The sequence below is a fragment of the Mastomys coucha genome, unplaced genomic scaffold (assembly GCF_008632895.1).
Source record: "Mastomys coucha isolate ucsf_1 unplaced genomic scaffold, UCSF_Mcou_1 pScaffold21, whole genome shotgun sequence".
Lineage (NCBI taxonomy): Eukaryota > Metazoa > Chordata > Mammalia > Rodentia > Muridae > Mastomys > Mastomys coucha.
The window spans coordinates 90,729,298-90,745,597 of NW_022196904.1; the positions used below are offsets into that span (position 1 = coordinate 90,729,298).

At 45.0% G+C, this 16,300-nt stretch overlaps 1 protein-coding gene across 3 annotated transcripts in view; it reads left to right on the forward strand.

Annotated features, from left to right (window-relative positions):
• Clpb (caseinolytic mitochondrial matrix peptidase chaperone subunit B) overlaps positions 1 to 5,071 on the forward strand; it is a 123,498-nt gene extending 118,427 nt beyond the window's left edge. For all 3 annotated transcript variants that reach the window (XM_031387595.1, XM_031387597.1, XM_031387598.1), the window contains 5 exons: positions 2,654 to 2,810; positions 3,400 to 3,473; positions 3,615 to 3,734; positions 3,915 to 4,019; positions 4,758 to 5,071. In XM_031387595.1, the coding sequence (XP_031243455.1) occupies positions 2,654 to 2,810; positions 3,400 to 3,473; positions 3,615 to 3,734; positions 3,915 to 4,019; positions 4,758 to 5,006 (705 nt within the window). In that variant the 3' untranslated portion in view covers positions 5,007 to 5,071. The remainder of the gene's footprint in view (positions 1 to 2,653; positions 2,811 to 3,399; positions 3,474 to 3,614; positions 3,735 to 3,914; positions 4,020 to 4,757) is intronic.
• The last annotated feature ends 11,229 nt before the right edge of the window (positions 5,072 to 16,300 follow it).

The following is a 16,300-nucleotide window of genomic DNA, read 5'->3' on the forward strand; positions in this document are numbered from 1 at the left end:
CCATAGCCCAACCTAGAAGTCCCAGGAGAAGCCTGGTCCCTCAGGCACTACCCTTTCTTCTCCCCTTCAAAGACTCATAAGGATTCTAGCCTTAAGATACATCTTAATTGTCCAAGAAAACTGAGATGTGAGTGTTAAAAGTCACCCTTAGGATCAGTTGTACAGTACACCTGCTCCCCTGGCCCATGGTGGACCGTCATGAGGCCCAGTTTTGAACAGAGCTTTGGTCTCTCGCACTTCAGTTGTTGCTGGGTTATTGCTGTGTCCAGGACAGCAATGCATGAACCCAATCTTCAGGAATTAACTCAGAAGGCCAGTGTGGGGCACACAACGTGCCATGTGCACATGCTTGGGTCATGTCATATGAGCACCCAGACTTGACCCCAAGTTCAAGTTGTCCCCCCACTGATTTGGTTGTGTTAGAGCCAGTTAGCAAAGCAAAGAGCTAGGGGTTAACAGCTCAAGAGCTGAGACTTCTTCTCTTTTCCCACCCCAAACCAAGGACAGCAAGGTGACCAACTCCAGGATGTGGAGTGCCTCTTAGAATTAATGCTTTTTTGGAGGCCTAGGCCAAGGGCTAAGCAAAAGAAGCCCAGAAACCATGCCTAGCACTCTGGTTCTTGTCAGTACATGGACTTTAGAAAGTAAAGTACATGGCAAAGACTAGCCCTGACTGAGCCTGGTGTCATCAGGCAAGAGGAACATAAGTTTGACATAAGTATGGAGACAGGCTTAAACTGGGGCAGAAGCCCACCATGGTTCAGTGATCTGTCCCCGGGGCCATGTTCTCTATCTCTGACTTAGCTCAGACAACCCGAGGCAGGGATTCTCTCCCTCTCCATCACTCCTGTCTCTGGTTAGGAGGAAAGGATAAAGGATACAAATTAAATTTGGCCTAGAAGGAAAGCCAGTTAAAATGAGGTACCCTTTGGGATGCTCTCTAACCTGGTGCAGAAGGCAAGGCATAGCTCTGGGGTCAGGTTGTCTCTGTTGTCCTGTATTTTAGGTATAAGACTATGAACATGCAGCTAGTCTCTGAGCTTGAGTTCTCTGTGATTGCAAAGATCTAAGCAGTTAGCAAATGAGTGCTGAACACCTAGGCCAGACACTGAGCAGCCTGGCCTCTACTCAGGGTTGTTCCATTCTGGAGATGGATGGAGGAAGCACTGTGGTGACAGAGTGGAACCCTGACTGTGTGCACCTGCCAGTCCATTTATTCCTCTCAATGAGACCCTGTCCAACACTGTCACACCTGTCCATTGTTGGTGCACAGATGACCTCAAGGCTTGCTGTAGGCCCAGGGATGTCTCCCTTCACCTGGTTCCTCTCAGAACACTGTACTTAACTCTTATATTTCTGCCATTCCCTTCCTTATTCTGTTATCTCCTATCTCCAGGAGGGATGCTTCCTCAGTGTCACTTCTGGAAAGAACTCAATGTTCCAAGAAAACATCCTAAAATGTTTACAGAAGGAACCTTGCCATCCACCGCTCTTTGCCAGGATGAAGAATGGCTCCAAAGATAGATAGGCTGGACATAGTGGCACACACCTATAATCCTTAGCACTTCCAGCACTAAGGAAGCGGAGGCAGGAGGATCTAGAGTTCAAGAGCTACACAATAAGTATGAAGCTAGGCTGGCCTACATGAGACCCTGTCTCAGAAAATAAATAGGTGGGTAGGTGGGTAAGTAGGTAGGCAGGTTGGATAGGCAGGTTGTACATAAATAGGTAGATAGATAGGTAGATTGTAGACAAGTAGGTAGATAAGTAGGTCAGTAGATAGATAGACAGACAGACAGACAGACAGACAGGCAAGCTAGAGAGACTATGACTCAATGGTTAAAAGTGCTTCTTACAGTTCAAGCCTAACAGCCATGTCATGTGGCTTACAACCACCTATTACTCCACCTCCAGAGGATCTGGTGCCAACCTTTTACCTCTGCAGGTACCTACATCTACATGGTATAATACTATATATCAAGAAAAGAAAAAAAAAAAGATCTGGCCATAGTGATATAAGCCTTGAATCCCAGCACTTGGGAGGCAGAAGCAAGTTGATCTTTGTGAGTTTGTAACCAGCCTAGTCTACGTAGTTCCAGGACACTCCTAGCTACATAGTAAGATCTTGTCAAAAAAAAGATGTAGAAGTGAGTGCTCTCTGACTTTCCAAGATATCCTAGGCCACAGGAATAGCAGCTGTCTGACCATTTGCCCAGCATGGTTTCATAAAGCTCTTCACCAGTGGCAGCTTCTAGTCCTCATAATCATCCTCTAAGACATCCTACCCTGCATGCCTGCATCAACCCAGGCTTCCCTTCATCATCACCATTGTTTTCTGGTCTCATGGACTCTCTAGACCAGGATCATGACAAAGCTCAGAGTCCCAGCCGAGAGTAGGCCTCTAAAGGAAGTGTGTTTGGTGGGAAATCAGACTGGCCACTGGAAGCCCCTGGGATGCTAGGTACCCTGAGGACTAAAAGCAGGTCCACCTCACATGGAGGCATCAGTCAGCAAAGCCACTGTTAGCATGTGAGTCCCATGCCCAGAGAGCTTAGAGTGAGAGGCAACAGTGTAGAGCATTGGTAAACAGTTGTCTGATGGAGCTTGCCCAGTTACCAGCTTTCTGAATATTACCATCCCTCATCCCTACCAGGGCCGCCTGACAGATGGCAAGGGGAAGACCATTGACTGCAAGGATGCCATCTTCATCATGACTTCCAACGTAGCCAGTGATGAGATCGCCCAGCATGCATTGCAGCTCAGACAGGAAGCTTTAGAGATGAGCCGAAATCGAATCGCTGAAAACCTTGGTATGATGCATGGCCTGGGCTGTTTCAGGGAGGTCATCTGACCACTGGCATACCTAGGGGCAGAAATGGAGTTGAGATTCTTAGAGCAGAAAACAGGCACCATACCAGAGAGTAGTGAGAGAGAGTTTGTCCTTCCCTCAGTCAAGCCCAGGTCTACAGACACACACACACACACACACACACACACACACACACACACACACACAGCCATGGGACTAGAGAGATACACGCTCAACAGACTCTGAAGAGATACCAGGTCCCATGAGGTTCTCGGAGATGGCATCAGAGGAAAGCTGCATCTGCCTTTCTCCTCAGGATGAGCCCTGGAGCCTCTTTGCTAAGTCAGAGCTCAGGCCTTCATCTTGCATCGTCTCCTGTCTCAACTCTCTCCTGAGTTTGTGGCTTGAGGCATCTGTGAGCCAAAGGGCCTCAGAAGTGTCTAGTTATTGAGGAGGTAGGTACTAGGCCAGGGACCTTAGACTGTGGCTGCATGTACTCAACAGAAGGCCCGTGGCTCTTCCATAGAGCCAACATAGCCCAGAGTTCCCTGAGTGTAGTGGGTAAGTACTTTTATGATCTGTCTCCACAGGGGATGTCCAGATTAGTGACAAGATCACCATCTCAAAGAACTTTAAAGAGAATGTGATCCGACCCATCTTGAAAGTGAGTTTTTCTTTTGAACCCTGTGGGGGCTTTAGGACAGAGGAACCACACATGAAATATGGAAGTCCCTGTCTTCACCATTGGCCCAGAAACTTTCCTGTCCACCATCACTGGCACCTCCCCTTTAACCTGGCTCTGCAGGCTCACTTCCGGAGAGACGAGTTTCTGGGACGGATCAATGAGATCGTCTACTTCCTCCCTTTCTGCCACTCAGAGCTCATCCAGCTGGTCAACAAGGAACTGAACTTCTGGGCCAAGAGAGTAAGAGAACTGACTGCCCATGGGTGGGGATAAGATATCTAGAACTCAAAGAATATCCCCAAGGTGCTGTGGGCCAGTGGGCCAGGGGGCACAGTCTCACAAGGCCCTTTTAGACCAGTGTGCCTAGAGCTGGAAGGTACTGGGCCACATGCAGACAGACCTCTCTCTGACCCATCTCAGGCCAAGCAGAGGCACAACATCACACTACTGTGGGACCGCGAGGTGGCAGATGTGTTGGTTGATGGCTACAACGTCCACTATGGTGCCCGCTCCATTAAGCATGAGGTGAGCACAAAGCCTGAGACTAGTGTAGTACCTTTATACCTTCCTCCCTGGTGCCTACAGACTTAACTTTCAGGATGAGCCAGTCTCCCTGCAGTTTAGCTGCTAGAATTATCCATACCAACAGAAGTCCTTTCAGAACTAAAAAAAAAAAAAAAAAAAAAAAAAAAAAGATAATCAATTAAAACTAAGTAGTGTGGAGGGGGTGCTTGGAGAGATGGCTTAATGGTTATGAGCACTGGCTGCTCTTCCAGAGAACCTAGATTCAATTCCCAGCACCCACATGGCCGTTTACAACTGTCTGTAACTCCTGTCCCGGGTATCTGACACCCTCACACAAAAGTTCATACAGTCAAAACACCAATATACATTTAAAAAAAAAAAGCTATGGGGAATGGGGGAGGAAATTGTAAGGGACTGGGAGGAGAGGAGGGACAGAGTGGGAAGGGGGTGATCGGGATATAAAGTGAATAAATTAATTTTACAAAATAGTGTCTAAGCAGGATGAGTTAGTCTGAAGCCTCATTTGGAGAACCTGGACTGAGAGCCTCAAAGCCTGCCATCATGGAGCCTTTAGCAGTGGCCTGTGAGCTTGTTGCCGCTAAGCCCAGTTTGCAAGGAAGAACTGAGGCTCTAAGATCCTGTCTCACCCAAACAGAGGCCAGGTCCAGCTCCTGGCTCCAGCCACAGGTCAGGTGCAGGCCAAGGCATAACGGCCATGTCGTCTTCCACCACCTGCAGGTAGAGCGGCGTGTGGTAAACCAACTGGCAGCAGCCTATGAGCAGGACCTGCTACCAGGGGGCTGCACCCTGCGTATCACTGTGGAGGACTCAGACAAGCACCTCCTCAAGAGCCCTGAGCTGCCCTCACCCCAGGCTGAGAAGCGTCCACCTACCTTGCGACTGGAGATCATTGATAAGGACAGCAAGACCCGCAAACTGGACATCCAGACACCACTCCACCCCGAGAAGGTGTGCTACACCATCTAGCGTCCACCTATATGTCTATGCCCTGAACATCTAATAAAGGCCCCTTGCTGTGGCATGGCAACCAATCCACCTTGCCCTCATGCCTTCCCAAGGCCTAGCACCCTCTTCTGCCTTTCTTGGTTATGAAATTCATAGTCTGTTATCACCAAGGCAAGGAACAGGAAGCCCGGTCTGCACTCCAGTGTGGACTCCATTCCATGTAATCACTAGAACACTAACATGTTGCCAGAAGCTCAGAAACATGCAGCGCAGGACAAGGCTGGCTGAAGAAGATAGGCACCGGCCAGTGGTGTGCCACCTCTACTTGTGTAATGCAGCTAATCCCCAGGATGGCCCCATGGGAGTGGGGGGAGGCAAGCGCCCCAGCACAGGAGGCTCTGTAGTTTATTCTACAGCTACCTCTTCCTATGCCCAGCAACTGTCAAGAGTCAAGGCTTATAACTAAGCCAGTGTAGGGCACCCATAGGTCTGACTGGTTCCTCTTCTGCCTTCCTCTGGGGTGACCATGGTCCCAGGTAAACAAACTCAGCTCTGAGATGGAGCTCATTCAGCAGGCTGGCAATACAGATAATGGAAAACAAGGTTGGAGTCAGGCTCCACACAGGTGGACACGGATCTGCCTTAGCCCTGTCTCTTAACTGCTGTCCCAGCCAGGTAGCAATTCCAGTGAGGTGACTCAGTGTGGCCTGGCATGCCCATGATGGACAGCAGGACACAGCAAGGCCTGGCAAGTCACTCTGCATCATCTGCAGAAGCCATCACCAGTTGTCACTGTCATCTGCTATGACAGGACTGAGTAGAACCCTCCTGTGTAATAGCCAGCCTCTGTCAAGATATTTAGACAGGGCTGAAGTCAGTGCCATGACTCATAGAATGTCATGACAAGATGATCACAGCTCTGGGTGATACCACCTCACCCCTCAGAGGCAGCCTGCTGCTTACTACCTCAATAATTATATTCTCTTTTTACTTTGAAATTGTTTAGGCTCACAGAAAATTATGAAAAAAAAACAAAACAGTAAACCTCTTATACCTTTAACTCAGCCTCTCCTATTGTCCAGCATAAACCCACGGGGAGTGACAAGACCAGGACTGTTGCTGCACACTCCGCCCCATCTGCAGACTGTGGCTCTCACCAGCCTGGGCAGCCCACATTGCATTTTGCTTTCCATTACCTTCCCTTGTCTCTGCCCAAGGCAGTTTCTGTGTCCTCCCTGCTTTCTTTGATTGTGACATTTTTGAAGAGTCCAAGCCAATTCTTTTGTAGAATATCCTTCAGCTGGGATCTAGCTAATGCTTTCACTGATGAGATTGGGGTCTGTGTTTTTGGCAAGGTGACCACAGAAACCAATGCCCTGCTGCCTCCCTCCCAGCACGCGGCACTGTTAACTGTAACCCCAAAGCTCGAGTTGTCTGGAAAAAGGTTCTCTACTGTAGAACTGAAAGTTTCAGGCTGGATGTAGTGTTAGGCCTTTGCTAACGTGCATGAAGACCCAGGTTGATTCCCAGTGCCACAAAAATAAAAAGTGTATAAATAAATATAATTTCCCCTGAACTGAAATCAAACCAGACTACTGGCTTATGCCTGGACTCCCAGCAATTGGGAGGTTGAGGTAGGATTGTCACAGCTTGAGGCTCCCTTGTGCTGCATACTGAGTTCCAGATCAACCTAGGCTTCATAGTAAAACTCTGTCTCCAAGAATCAAGCAGGTACATTTCTATAAATTCAAGACTGGCCTGGTCTACAGAGTGAGCTGCAGGTCAGCCGGGGCTGCATAGTGAGACCTTGTCTCAAAAAACAGAAATCCTTTAACATGGCCCAGCAGGTTATGGCGCTTGGTGCTCAGCCTGATGACTTGAGTTCAATTCCTTGGACCCATATAAAAATGGAGGCAGAGAACTGACCTCAAAGAAAATGGTCCTCTGACCACACACATGGTGACATGAGTGCCTGCCCCATACATACACAGACCTATACACATGATAGTAATAATACATTTTTAAAAGTAATGATAATGTTCTGGGAAGATACTTAAAGCTGCTTAAATGTCACGTGCTTAGAATTTTTCTTAGATTTAAGTGTCCAGCTCAGCTGAGACATTTTACTGTTGAATTTACGGTTTTACTTATGAAGATTTTGTTGTTCCTTATTCATCTGTATTTAATAATTGGTATTCTGTTCCAAAGAAACCTTTTACCTCATTCATTTATTCAGTAATGTATACCAATTTATTCTGTTGGTTGTAATGTAGTAAGAAGTGTGTTGCTCCCTGCAGGCCCACGTGGCTGATGCGAGCTCCTTCATCCTTTGGCATTGCTTGCACCGTAGACTGTTTTGGGCTTGCTCACAGCCTCCATGCTGCAGCTCTTATTTCTCCAAGGCATTCCTGTTTCCTTTTATTGTATGAACCAATTGTTTCTTGATGTGCCAAAGAATTATGTGCATGAATATATGTCTGTGCACCACATGTGTGCAGTGCCTCTGGAGGCCAAGAGAGGGTGTTGGATACCCTGGAACTAGAGTTACAATGTTGTACCACCATGTAGGTGTTGGATTCTAACCTGGGTCCACTGAGAGCAGTAAGTGCTCTTAACCACTGGACCATCTCCAGCACATATTGTGGCCTTCTTAAAACCTTACTGTCGTTTTCTGCTTCTTCCTTACCTGTTTGTTTCTTTCCTTTCCCTGTGTTTGTCACAGAGCAGTGGTTCTCAACCTGTGGGTAGCAATTCCTTTAGGGGTCAAACAACTCTTTCACAGGGCTCACCTAGGACCATAGAAAACACAGATATTTACATTACGATTCACAACAGTAGCAAACTTACTGTTATGAAGTAGCAACAAAAATAATTTTGTGTCCGAGGTCACCACTATATAAAAGGGTCCGCAGCCTCAGGAAGGTTGAGAACCGCTGTGCTAGATAGACACTCTTAAGTCGGTCATTGTCCATCCCCTAGGCCTTGTTCCTATTGGATCCTCAACTGTAGCCAGGAACAGCTGCCACTTAACTCAAAACTAGTTCTGGTATCGGTCTTTGTTACGAGAACGCAAGCTCCAGGAGGACATGCTGACTTGTCTGGCGGAATATTCACAGAGCCTGCCCTAGTCCAGCAGATGCTCTAAGAATATTTAGATGGGGAGGCCCTAGGACAGGACAGTTATTTGTTCTGCATACTTTGACTTTTTAGGAACATGTAGTCAGGAGGTGGGATCCACCAGGATTGAGAACTGTGCAAGCAGAGCAAGGTGATAGTGGGCTACTTATATAGGGCCTGTCATAGCTGGCTATGTCATAGCTGGCTGTGGTGCAAAAGAGAAATGGCTGAGCAGGACATGCACAAACCTGTGATCCCTGCAAGTCCAGATAGGGGCCTCTGGCAGGAGGAGGGTGAGTTTAAAGTACATGGCCATTATTTTAGGTTCAGAGTTACTCAGTGTGGAGGATAAATACTGCCTTAGGGGCTGGATTGATGGATTAGGAGGCTGGATCGATGGTTGGGCAGTTTAGAGTGCTGACTGCTCTCATAGAAGACCTAGAGTCAGTTCTCAACAAGCTCGGGGAAGTACACAGCTGTCTGTAGGTCCAGTTCCAGGGGATCCAACACCTCCTGGCCTCTGTGGGCTCCTACAGACATGGTGCACCTGAACTCAAACACATTAAAATAAAAAAAAAAATTAATGACACTTAATAAACCTCAAAATTATCCTGAGGAAAAATCTTTAAAAAAAAAAAAAAAAGCCTGCAGGCAGTGGTGGTGTACGCCTTTAATCCCAGCACTTGGGAGGCAGAGGCAGGCAGATTTCTGAGTTCAAGGCCAGCCTGGTCTACAGAGTGAGTTCCAGGACAGCCAGGGCTACACAGAGAAACCCTGTCTCAAAAAAAAAAAAATTATTTATTTATTTCATGTATGTAAGTACATTGTAGTTGTCTTCAGATACTCCAGAAGAAGTCGTCAGATCTTGTTACAGATGGTTGTGAGCCACCATGTGGTTGCTGGGAATTGAGCTCAGGACCTCTGGAAGAGCAGTCAGTGCTCTTAACAGGCCGATCTCTGTGGGTCAGCTAAAAGTGTAGGTTAAATAGGTAAAATTTGTTGAAGCTGCCAAGGGAAAAGGGAGCCAAGAAAAGGCCAAAAATGAAAATACAAGATGAGTAAGAAATTACAGATAGTTCTGAGAGGGGAAATAATTTTTAGAATTGCACAGCAACAAATAGGAAAACGGGGTAAATGACAGTTTTCTAGAAAACACTGAAGATGTAGTTTGATTGTGTTGTAGTTGAGGGTGTAACTGAGTCATAGAGCAGTTGCTTAATCTGTGTGAGGCTCTGTCCATCACCAGCAACCGCCTCCCAAAAAATATAAACAAAAACTGGTTTTGGTGACTGTGGGCTTTTGTTTGAGTAGTTTTATTTTTGAGGTAGGATCTTTTTGTGTAGACCAGGCTGGCCTTGAATCCACATAGATCCACCTGCCTCTGCCTCCCCATTACCACAAAGCATTTAACTAAACTCGTGTGAGTCTGTGTTCATGTTGTGGAGAGGGTGTGTGTAGGGGTCAGCCTCAGGCATGTTCCTCAGGTTCACTGTGGGTTTCTTTTTTGTTGTTGTTAGTACATCACATTATTAGTATTATTACATCTTTACTTACTTTGTGTGTGGAGATGGGTGGGCACATACGGCATAGTGTGCTATGGAGGTCTGGAGCCAGGGCATCTTTACCTGCTGTGAACTGATAGCTTGTGAGACAAGACTTCACTGGACTGGATGCTGAGTTAGCAACTCCCTGGCTCATGCTGGGGTTACAAGCAAGCAGCATCACCACCCTGAGCTTTGCATGTGGGTGCTCAGGTAGCAGGCCCTTTACCAACTTAGCCATCTCCCCACCCCATAATTAAACTTTTGAATTGAAATATATATGTGTATGTGTATGTATATGTATGTATATGTATGTGTGTATATATGTATATATATATGTATGTATATATATACATGTCAGTTAGTTTCAGCTTGACATGTCACCTGGGAATCCTGACAAATGCAGCTCAACTACACAGTGTAAGGCAAATCAATACATGTGTGTTGAATCCTTCATATGTCCTTTCACATGTTTTTGGGGTTTTTTTGTTTTTGGTTTTTTTGGGGGTTTTTTTGGTTTTGGGCAGGTTGGTTTTGGTTTTTGTTGTTGTTTTTGTTTGTTTCATTTGGGGGGTGGGGGGGTTGAGACAAGTTTTCTCTGTATAGCCCTGGCTAACCTGGAACTCACTCTGTAGACCAGGCTGGCCTCGAACTCAGAAGTCCACCTGCCTCTGCCTCCCAAGTGCTGGGATTAAAGGCATGCGCCACCACCTCCCCGGCCATGTGTTTTCTTTAGCAGACCATCCTTTTACTTGTGTCTGCTTCTGCAAAAATGTTTCTTTGCAAGTCTGCCTTAGCTTTTCACCTGTATCCACTCCAGGAAAACACAACTGACTTTCCAAAGAGAACTCTTAAGTTTCCACTTGAGCCCAGCCTTGTTTGGGCAGTGCTATCCCTGGGCAGGTGGACTTAGCTAAACGGTAAAAGTGGATAGGAGCCTGGGTGCTATTTCTCTGTGGTCTCGGCTCAGTTCCTGATGGCTTCCCTCAGTGAACATCTGTATGCAATAAGCTGTAAACTCTCTACTCACCCAAGCTACTCGGTTAGTGTTCTATCCAACACAGAAAAGTAACTACAACAATATAGAGTAAATTAAAATGCATGTGTGTGTGTGATATGTATAGATAAACATATGTAGCCATCACTGCCCCCTCCCAAATATTAGAGAATGAGTTCTAAATGCTTTAGACCAATCCAAAAAAAAAAAAAAAAAAAACAGTCTGGCTTAGTGGTCCATTCCTATAAAAGCAGCACTCAGGAGATGGCTGTAAGAGGGTCAGGAGTCCAGAATCTTCCTCAGCTATAAGTTCAAGGCTAGCCTGAACTATATGAGTCTTTCTTTGTCTTTTAAAAAGGTGGTGGTGGGGTCCATGGTGTCTCGTTCTCGTTAATCCCAGCACTTGGGAGGTGGAGGCTGGAGGATTATCCCTGGATAGTGACTGTGAGGCCAGCCTGACCTACAAGAGACCTTATGGAATGAATGAATGAATGATGAATGAATGGATAAGACAACTCAGACTTGATAAGACTCATCTAAAGAACATCCCAATGTCACCTCTAACTATGTAGAACTTCCAAGTAAGTAAGTTGAACTGTAGACACTGTTCTCATGAGGTTGTGCAGCTGCAGCCAGGGTCAGCTATACTGTCAAATCAGCAAATGCTAGCTAATCCTCTGGAAGGAAAATGTTTCACCTTTACAGTTGTGATTATTGAAGAGAATGCCCATGTCTTTAGAAAATATAAAGACAGCTTGAAATATTCCAAGAATCTTCGTTTGCAATGTACACAGGGGGAGAAGCTGCGCTGTTTGGAAATCTGCAGAAAAGTGTACAGAAATTCTTTATATTATTTTTGCAACTTTAAGTTTAGTACAACTTTAAGGTTTTTAAGTGAAAGATAAAACATGTATCAGTGTATGTTGTTTTGAGTGGGATTTAATAAAATCCTAAGTTCAAGAAAACATATTTGTATATGATAAACCACCAGAAACTACTTAACTGTTTAACTTGTAAGTGCTGCCTGTCTCTCAAGGCTGAAGCAGGACATTGCTGTGAAAGCAACTAGGGGAGAATACCAAATGGGAACAAATTTTGGAAAGTAAATTATCTTGTTCTGATGTACAGTTGTGTACTTAGAAAACCCAAGGGCAGTTGTAAAAACTTACTAGCATTAAAGAAACTTGGTGAGTGACTGAATAAAAGCTCAGTGTACAGAAAAAAAAATCTCTATCGTACCATTGTATTAGTTACTTTTCTGTTGCTGTGATAAAATTCTGAGCGCAGGGCAGCTTGTACAAGAAAAGGTTCACTTGGGGATTACAGTTCCAGAGGGACGAGTCTATTGTGATTATTTAATCCCAGCCTGAGGTTTCTACCCTGCCTGTGCTACTTAAGTTCTTGGATAAAAGACACACTCAGCCTTTATATTTACAATAAGCCTTCAACAAAAGAACTGGGCAGATACTACTCTCTATGCTGTGAGAATCTACTTTCCTATCGATAACACCAAGTTGTTACTGTGTTTCATTTGAGCTGCTCCTAACTCCAATTGGCCAGCCCTCAGTACCATGTTCTCTTGACTCCTAACCCATGGTGGCTCTCCTTCCTGTTCCTGCACTCTTCTTCTTCCTACTCATGGTTCCTCTCCAACCCCAAGCTGGCAAAACCTAAAGCCCACCTATGTCTCCTCTGCCCAGCTATTAGCTGTTAGCATCTTTACTTACCAACCAGAAATTATTTGGGGGCAGGATCACTTCGTGTCTTAAATGAGGACTCTCTGGGATAACCAGCCTTGGGGCCCAATATTAGCATTAGAATACAAGTAGCATTAGGCCAACCTACTACATGGATCCATCACTATCACTGCCAGGAATGGTGGGAGGAGGCAGGCGTTGAGACCCACTGGAGTTGAGGGGTCACATCTTCAACCATAAACAGGAAGAAGGGGATGAACTTGGGATGAAAATAGGCTTTTAAACCTCAGATTCTGCCCCGAGTGCTACATTTCCTCCAGCAAGGCCACACCAAGTATTCAGATTACCTAGAATATATGGGACATGTCATTTCAACCACCATAACCAGTAACCAGGGATGAGAAGAGGAAATATTCTCATCTCAGTTGCATCAGACAGGTGGGCATATTTACTCAGGCATTCACAGACCACCGCACAAAGAATTAGGCACCTGAGGGACAAGTTTTGAACAATGTCAGTGTGTTGCCTATTCAATTTTATAAAATCATGAAATTTCACAAGAGGACAAAAAATTGAACAAGATGTGATGAAAACAAAAGAACTAGGCATGTAGCTCAGTTGATAGTGTCATTGCTTAGCATGTGTGGAGCCCTGGCTCAGTTCTCAGCTACAGGAGCAAGTTCTAAGCTACCCTGGGCATCAGAGTCAGATCCTATCACCCAAAAACTTTTTAAATGGAGATAGGAAAGCTCAGGCTGATTCTTGTCACAGAGGTAGCCCGCAGCAGTCAAAATTTGCAAACCTCAGAGAGGAGAGAATCTAACTTCTGAACTCCACATTATTAGATTCAATTGTCCGGTTGTCAATTAAAAAAAGAAAAGGCAAAACAGGGGAAGATTTTGTCTCATTCAAAGGAAGGAAGTCAACAGGAGCTTCCCGAAAACAGTAGAACACCAGGTCTAGCCAAGACCTTTTTTGTTTTGTTTTGTTTTGAGAGGTAGCCCTGGCTGGCCTTGTAAACTTAACTTTGTAGCCTAGGATGCCCTCAAACTTGGAAGAGCACTGCTCCTAGCTCAACCCTCCATATTCTGGGGTCCTTTTAATTTTTTTTTTTTTTTTTTTTTTTTTTTTTTTTTTTTTTTTTTTTTTTTTTTTTTTTTTTTTTTTTTTTTTTTTTTTTTTTGGTTTTTTTTCGAGACAGGGTTTCTCTGTATAGCCCTGGCTGTCCTGGAACTCACTCTGTAGACCAGGCTGGCCTCGAACTCAGAAATCCACCTGCCTCTGCCTCCCAAGTGCTGGGATTAAAGGCGTGCGCCACCACCGCCCGGCATTAATTTTTTATTATAATGTATGAGTGTTTTGTGTGCGTGTGTGTGTGTACATGTATGCCTTGTGCTCAAAGAAGCAGAATAAAGTGTCAGATCGAACCTGGGTCTTCTCCAAGGACAGTAAACATTTAACCAATTTCAGTCCTAATTTGGGATTTTAAGCATGTACGACCATGCCTAGTTAGTAAAATCTTTAAAATAACAAATTGAAAGGTACTCAACCAAAAGAAGAAATGGCTAGAGTTAAAAAGTGTGAACAAAGTGTAAATATCAAGGTAGGAGGGTAACTCAGAAGTTAAGTGCTTGCCTAGCATGAATAAAGCCGTGGCTTTGACCTTCAGCACACACACACTCATACACACATGCACACACTCATGTACACACACACAAATGCACACACAAATGTGTATAGGAGTTCGAGGAAACACATGCCTGTAATCCCAGCTAGCCAAGAGGCTGAGGCAGGAAGGTCAAGATTCAAGATCAGACCCAACTACATAAACAGAGAGTGATACTGAACACCTGTGATTCCAGCTCTCAGGAGAACCAGGTACACTCAACTACATAGTGAGTTCAAGGCCACCCTGAGCTACATTCAATCCTGTCTGGAAAGAAATCAAGATACAGAGACAGAGAAAACATAATAGCTGAAAACTTCCCAAATTTGATGAAAGATGAATATAAATGAAAAGTTCAATGAACACTTTAATCTTAGCAAGTAAGGTAAATATTATAAACTAATTATACTTTATCTCAACTTGACACAAACTAGTGTCACCTAGGGAGAGGGGATCCAAATGAGGTGTTGCCTCCATCTGATTGGGTTGCAGGCGTTTTCTGGTTTGATGGTTGATGTGAGAGGGCCTGGCCCATTGTGGGCAGTGCTAACCCTGGGAAGGTGGTACCGGATCATAAGAAAGTTGTAGGGAGTAAGAAGCAATCCCCCCAGGCCTCCGCTCTGCTTCCCCAATGATGGACTATGACCTGGGCTCCAAACAAACCCTTTCCTCCCTATTTGCCTTTTGTCGTGATTCTTATCACAGCAACAGAGATGCAAAGCAGGACGCGTCACCATCAAACTTCTGAAAGAATCTTGAAGGCAGTGAGGGAGAGACAGCTCACGTGTGTAAGGACCCAAAGGGAACACTAGGGCAGATTGATTTTTGGTCAGAAATTTAACTAGGAGACAGTACACTGATAAGCCCAACGTGCTTTAAACAACAACAACAGAGTAACGGCAAGTCAGAAGGCTTTTAGGTTCAGTCCCTGAGATCCGCACTGTGGAAGGGCAAACCCAGTTCCAACGATCGGTTCTTGAACCTATACATACCAGTGACAGAATGCATACAACAAAAAATGTGGTGTTTTTTTTTTTAAGTTTAAAAATAAAGAACTGGGTGTAGTGTCACACTTAATTCTAGCTTCAGAGGCAGGACAGCCAGGGCTCTATGGTGAGCACCTGTCTCAAAAAAATCAACCCTACCTGGTGGTGGTACATATCTTTAATCCCAGTACTCGGGAAGCAGAAGCAGGCAGATCCCTGTGAGTACAAGGCCAGCCTGGTCTACAGAGCAAGTTCCAGGACAACCAGGGTTACACAGAAAAACCCTGTCTTGAAAAACCAAACAAACAACTCTAATTGGCAGTTTAAGAAATGAGCAAATAAGGAAACTAAACCCAGGGCTACCAGAAGGAAGGAAATAGTAAAGATTAGAACATAATCTACTGTGGTATGAAAATGAGAAAATCGGGAGCAGACCTTGGGCGAAAACTCCACAGCCAGTCCCGCAACACCCAGAAGATCCACTCCCAGGCGCTCTAACACACCCAGGTCCACAGGATCACAGGAGCTTGGTCACACCAGGATCTCAGGGTCCCAGAGGCAGCTTGACTCCCAGAACCTCTGACACACCCAGGATCTCAGGGTCACAGGATCACAGGAAGGACAGGCTCCAGTTAGATATAGCTAGGGCAGGTAGCACTAGAGATAACCAGATGGCAGGAGGCAAGCATAAGAACATAAGCAACAGAAACCAAGGTCACTTGGCATCATCAGAACCCAATTCTTCCACCATAGCAAGTCCTGGATACACCATCATACTGGAAAAGCAAGATTTGGATCTAAAAATCACTTCTCATGATGGTGATAGAGGACTTTAAGAAAGACATAAATAACTCCCTCAAAGAAATACAGGAGAACACAGATAAACAGCTAGAAGCCCTAAAGAGGAAATACAAAGATCCCTTAAAGAATTACAGGGAAATAAACAAGCAAAGGAAATGAACAAAACCATCCAAGATCTAAAAATGGAAATAGAAACAAGAAATCACAAAGGGAAACAACCTGGAGTTAGAAAACCTAAGAAAGAGACCAGGAGTCATAGATGCAAGCATCACCAACAGAATACAAGAGATAGAAGAGAGAATCTCAGGGGCAGAAGATACTGAAGAAAACATTGACACAACAGTCAAAGAAAATGCAAAAAGCTCCTAACCCCAAACTTCCAGGAAATCTAGGACACAATGAGAAGACGAAACCTAATGATAACAGGTATAGAAGAGAACGAAGATTCCCAAATCAAAGGGCCAGTAAATATATTCAACAAAATTATGGAAGAAAGCTTCCCTAACCTAT